Source organism: Chiloscyllium plagiosum, unplaced genomic scaffold (assembly GCF_037043375.1).
Source record: "Chiloscyllium plagiosum isolate Xiang-an unplaced genomic scaffold, Cpla_swu_hap1 HiC_scaffold_14, whole genome shotgun sequence".
NCBI classification, from domain to species: domain Eukaryota; kingdom Metazoa; phylum Chordata; class Chondrichthyes; order Orectolobiformes; family Hemiscylliidae; genus Chiloscyllium; species Chiloscyllium plagiosum.
In genome coordinates this window covers 95567309-95572864 of record NW_028270152.1, presented here as the reverse complement: position 1 = coordinate 95572864, position 5556 = coordinate 95567309, and the positions used below count along the sequence as shown (strand labels likewise).

The 5556-nt window shown below is 50.0% G+C and overlaps 1 protein-coding gene across 1 annotated transcript; it reads left to right on the top strand.

Annotated features, from left to right (window-relative positions):
* Positions 1–298: 298 nt before the first annotated feature.
* On the top strand, positions 299–1231 carry LOC148148058 (uncharacterized). The gene has a single exon (XM_087994005.1). It carries the CDS (start codon positions 299–301, stop codon positions 1229–1231), a length of 933 nt encoding a protein of 310 aa, XP_087850131.1.
* Positions 1232–5556: the final 4325 nt, after the last annotated feature.

Below are 5556 nucleotides of genomic sequence, written 5' to 3'. Positions count from 1 at the left end.
ATCCTTCCCCAAAGCAAGGTCTCACCCTACGTGTGAGAATATGGAAATAAAGTGACCTCTGTCTGCTCTCCAACGACCGAGTATCCTCGAAATTATCTGTTCCTTTGGATGTGTCTCAGTATGTTTGGGGAGGGAATGTTTCTTGTGGTTTATGATACATTTCTGTCAGAAATTCAGATTTTCAAATTTGTCATTTCAGCTCCAACTGTTTTAATAAATCCCAGAGTACAGTGACACATTTGAAAATCTCTATCTGTCCTCAATCAAACAAGTCACTTTTCCTCCATGTTGATATACAATGTGTTTTTTTACCTTCCTCACAGCTAACGTAGTGACGACCTACGTCCTGCTTTACAAAGATTGTGGATTGTCCCCATGTGTCAGACTTTATCTGGCGGCCATGGCAGTGGCGGATCTACTGGTCATTATCCTCGACCTGATATTGAGACACATTCCCATTGTTTATCGGGAACAGTTTTATTTCATGTTGGACATCTCCGTGTGTAATATCCACGCCGTCCTGCTTTATGCAGCCACTGACTGTTCTGTCTGGTTCACCGTCAGTTTCACCTTTGATCGATTTGCGGCCATTTGTTGCCAGAATCTGAAAAGTAAATATTGCAGTGAGAAAACGGCGGCTGTTGTTCTGGCAACAGTGACTGTGCTGAGCTGTTTAAAAAATATTTTCTGGTATTTTATGTTCACAGGTCAATATCGGCTGGCGAACCAGCCCTGGTTTTGTGAAGTACCAGACGGCATTCATGCCTCCCCTTTCTGGGTGGCAATCGAGTTCCTCCACCACATTCTAACCCCAGCTCTTCCATTTCTCCTGATCCTGCTGCTCAATGTTTTCACCGTCAGACACATTTTAGTGAGCAGCATAGCCCGCAGGAGACTCCGGGCTCACACGAGTGGGGACCCTCGGTTTGACACAGAAATGAGCAATCGCAAAAGATCTATCATTTTACTGTTTGTGATCTCGGGCAATTTCATCCTGTTATGGTCAATATTAATGATATTTTCCATATCGTACCGGATGGATGTGATTGGGCGTCGACGTGTGTCTTTACATACCTGTGTGAAGGAACTGGGCTTCATGCTGCAGCTCCTCAGTTGCTGCACAAACACCGCAATTTATGCTGTGACACAGACAAAGTTCAGACAGCAGCTGAAGAATGTGCTGAAATATCCCTTCACCCAAATATATCAATCAGTCAAATTCACTTATTAATCAATCCATCCGGGAGTCTCTCATTGTAGTTGCTTTTTCCGCGATGAAGCAGCCTGTCGCTTTCGTATCAACCTGTGGGTAGCGCTGGTTTGTCCAACCTTATCCAACAGGCGAGTTACAGGGACATTTCAACGATTCTATCAACTCAGGTGCCAGTATGTAAAGACACCATCCCACTGACTGTATCGATCACTTCAAATTATAAACACTAAAAATGTGCATTAAAAATTACCGAGCAGCAGAGTGAATGATATTGTTGGATGTCATTGTTTTGAAGAAGCTGAGCTGGACAGAGACAGAGTCAGCCACAAGTCTTAGTCATTAGGGAAGGGGAGGGGACCGGGGCATGAGCTCAGGAGTTCGATTATTGTTGCTCTGGCATTGCTTTCACCTCTGGGTCCCCCACACCGACCTGGTCTTCGTCACAGTTCATCCCTCTACCCCGTTGCCGCTATCTCCAGTCAACCTCATCTGTATCTCGCTTTCTCTATCACTGGCTCCCTCTCGAATCCTTCATTTACGCACAGTCCCAAATTTACCTACCCCGTTACTTCATCTCATTTTCCTCCCTCACTTCCTCTGTGCACAAGCCCTTTCTCTCCACTCTCACTTTCACTTCCGTCTCTTGCCAGCCCACGTTTTGTCTCACTCTCTCTGACCTCCACGGTTTCTCCACCCTTGTCCACTCTTCTCTCTCTCCAGCAACTTCTCTCTAACTCTGACTACCCCTTCATATTCCTCCGCATTTTCTCACTACTCACAGTCAGAGAGAAACGGAGTGAGGGCGGGGAGAATGCGAGAGTCAGAGGGAGACGGTGAGAAGAAGTCAGATAGTGGGAGATGGAGAGAGAGGGCGCAGAGTGTGCGGAGAGAGAGGGTACGTGAGAGAGAGGGAGAGAGGCAGCGATGCAGCGAGAAGCGAGGAATGAAGAGGAAAAGAGGCCGAAAACAGGCGGGAGGGTGGCGAGAGAGCAGAGAAGGAGAGAAAGGGAGGGGTGAGCAAGAGAGGAAGGAGACAGAGCGGGAGGGGAGGCGATAAAGGAAGGGTGGGAGGGTGTAGGAAGAGAGTGAGAGCTGGATCGAGAGAGAGAGATGGAAGTGGGAGACAAAGTGGGAAGGCAGGAGGGAGAGACAGTGGGCAGGGAGGGAAGGATAGAGAGAACGGGAAAGAAGGGGAAGAGAATGGGAGGGGGATGAAGAGAGAGAGAGAGTGAGAGACAGTGGGGAGAGTGGGTGACAGAAAGTGGAAAGAGGGAAACAGAGACTGTGGTAATGAAGGGTGTAGAGAGAGAGATGGATGGGAGGTAGATGGACGGAGAGGTGGGGAGAGATTGGGAAGTGGGGAGACAGAGTAATAGAGGGAATCGGTGTGGGAGAGAGGGAGGGAGGTAGCGGGAGGGAGGCAGTGAGGGAAGGGGAGAGACAGTGTAGGGAGGTAGAGGGAGAAAGAGAGAAATTGCGGGGAGAGAGAGTGGGCGGGGAGAGGTGGGGAGAGAGGGAAAGGGAAAGAGGGCAGAGAGAATGCAAAATACGGTTCGGGCTGGCAGAGAGAGTCTGGGGGATTGGGGGAAGAGAGAGTTGATGGGGAGAGAGATTTTAAGAGAGAGAGTATAGAGTATGTCTGGTGTGGAGAGTGTTGGGGAGATGGTTGGAGGAGAGAATGTGAAGGGGCGAGGGAGAGGGGAGAAAGGGGAGGGGCAGGAGGAGAGACAAGGTGTTGAGAGACAAGAGTAGAAAGTGGGAAGTGGTGGGGCAAGTAGAGTTTGGGAGAGAGAGAAAGAAAGAGGGAAATGGTAGAATATGAGAGAGACAGTGGCACTGGAGGTAGAGCAGGAGAGGGAGAGGGAGAGGTACAGAGACAGAGGCAGTGGGAGAGAGATGGGGAAGGGGAAGAGATAGAGTTGGGATAAAGGGGGAGGGGGAGAGAGGTAATGGCAGAGACAGAATGTGAGAGGGTGGGGAGAAGGTGAGTGAGAGAGAGAGGGGATTGGAAGAGAGTGAGATAGGAGTGAGAGAGGGAGGGTGGAAAGCGACAGTGAGAGAGGAAGAGGATATGGAGAGAGATTGAGAGATGGCATGAGGAAGGAGTGAAACAGTGCGGTACAGGGCGAGTGGTGGGGGAGAGAGAGTGGTAAGAGAAGAGGGAGAGAAAAGGAGATGGGGAGCAGGCGAATGGAAGAGAAAGGGGTGGGAAGCGAGATAGTGGGCAGAGAGAGAAAGAGATATTGTTGCAGAGAGAGATAGCGCCGTGGGGAGAGACAGATAGGAGAATTAGAGGGAGACGGAGGTGGAGGAAGCAAAGAGAGAGAGGTGGAAAAGCGAGACAGTAATTCGGGATACAGAGAGAGAGGGACGGGCGAGAGATAACGTGAGCGAAAGAGGCGAGAGAAAGATGGGAGAAGGGAGAGAGTGGAGAGCAGGAGGGATCGGGACAGATTAGTTTAGATTTCTTACAGTGTGAAAACAAGCCCTTCGGCCTAACATGTTCATACCGACCCTCTGACTAATGAAGCTAACACTACGGGCAATATATCACGGCAAATCCACGTGATCTGCAAATCGTTGGACTCTGAGAGGAAAACAGTGGATCCGAAGAAACCCCAAGCAGACACGGAGAGAATATGCAAACTCCACACCGAGGTTGGAATTCAACCTAGAGCCATGGAGATGTAAGGCGGCAGTGCTAACTACTGAGCCCCCGTGCCACCCACTTGACTGAATCTGAAAAACGCCTGAGTGAGATTTGAAAACACGATCTCTGGTTTTATAAGTAAAAACGTTCACAGTAATCTCAGCTGGTGTAGGATTTAAACCCCTGAGGTTCGCACTATTCTGCATTGCAAACTAGCTGCGCAACCAACTGAGCTAAACTGAGAGAGAGAATTAGAGCGGTGCTGGAAAAGCACAGCAGGTCAGGCAGCATCCAAGGAGCAGAAAAATCAATATTTCAGGCAAAAACCCTGAATCAGCAAAAGAGGCAGGAAGCCTCTAGGGTGGAGAGAGGGGACGAGTGAGACAGAGGAATAGAGGGGGGAAAGGAAGAAAGAAAGAAATGAAGATTTTTGGAGGGGGAGGTGGGCCAGAGAGGGAGCGGGAGAGAGGTGGAGGGTGGGATAGACAAGGAGAGAGATGGAGACAGATAAGAGTGAAGGTGAAAGAGATAGAGAAAGGGAGGCAAGTGAGAGAGGAAGAGAGGAAGAATGGGAGAGCGGCAGACGGATTCAAGAGTGAGACGGAGGGATAGGGAGGAGGGGTGAAGAGAGAGAAGGGTGAGGAGAGAACAAGGAGGAGTGAATAGGGAGATAGAATGAGGGAAAGGTTAGAGAGAAGGGATGCGGAGAGAGAGAAGGAAGTTGTAGAGAGACAGAGAAAAATGGAGGGAAGAGAAACAGGAAGGGAGGAGATTGAGACAGAGAGGAGGAGAGAGAGATGAGTGGTGAGAGACAGTGGGTATCGAAGGGGGTAGGTGAAGACAAAAAGATGGGAGAGAGATGCAGCTGTGGAGACAGAGAGAGGTAAATGGGGAGAGAGAAAGAGAAGTGGGGGCAAGAGAGATATAGAAAAACAGGGTTGTAGAGAGTGAGGGGAGGTGATAGAGGGAGACAGGAAGGGATTAAAGGGAGAGAGGTTGGTGGGGAGAGACGGAAAGTGTATAGAGAGGGAGCGGATTGAGAGAGAGTGGTGAGGGACAGAAAATGGAAGGAGAGAGAAAGAGAGAGGGAGGTGTAAGAGAGGTGTAGAGAGAGGGGCTGGGAGAGAGAGGTGTAGAGGGCGAGGGAGAGAGAGGGAGGCACGGGTAAGAGAGAAGGTGAAAGCGATGAGAGAGAAGGAGGGATGGAAGGGGAGAGAGGACAAAACAGAGAAAAGGTGCAGAGAGAGAGAGGGGAGAGAGAGGGGAGGAGAGAGAGGGAAAAGGGTGCGTAGCAGTGAGTGGGAGAGAGAGAGAGACATAGAGAGTGGAACAAGACAGACGGAAGGGGTAGAGACAGTGAGAGAAATAGGATTAGAGATTGAAGGAGGTAAGAGAGAGTGATTGTGGGGCAGACAGAGAGAGAGAATGAGAGATAGAGAGCCAAACAGGAGAAATGGGAGAATGAAACAGTGGGGGAGGACAGGAGGGTGAGAGGGGGAGAGAGAGGGACACGGGAGGAGGGAGGGAATTGAGAGAGAGGGATGAGAGAGATTGGGGTGAAAGAGACTGGGGAGAGGAACATGAGGGCATAAGAGAGAGAGGGAGGGGAGGACAGAGGAATGGCGGAGCGAAAAAGAGGCAAGAGAGGAGAGAGAGAGGGAGAGGAGAAGTAAGAGAGATGAGGAGCGATCGA

What these genes read in the sequence shown, in the direction of transcription:
- LOC148148058 (XM_087994005.1), top strand. Translation starts at nt 299, where the DNA reads ATGTGTTTTTTTACCTTCCTCACAGCTAACGTAGTGACGACCTACGTC.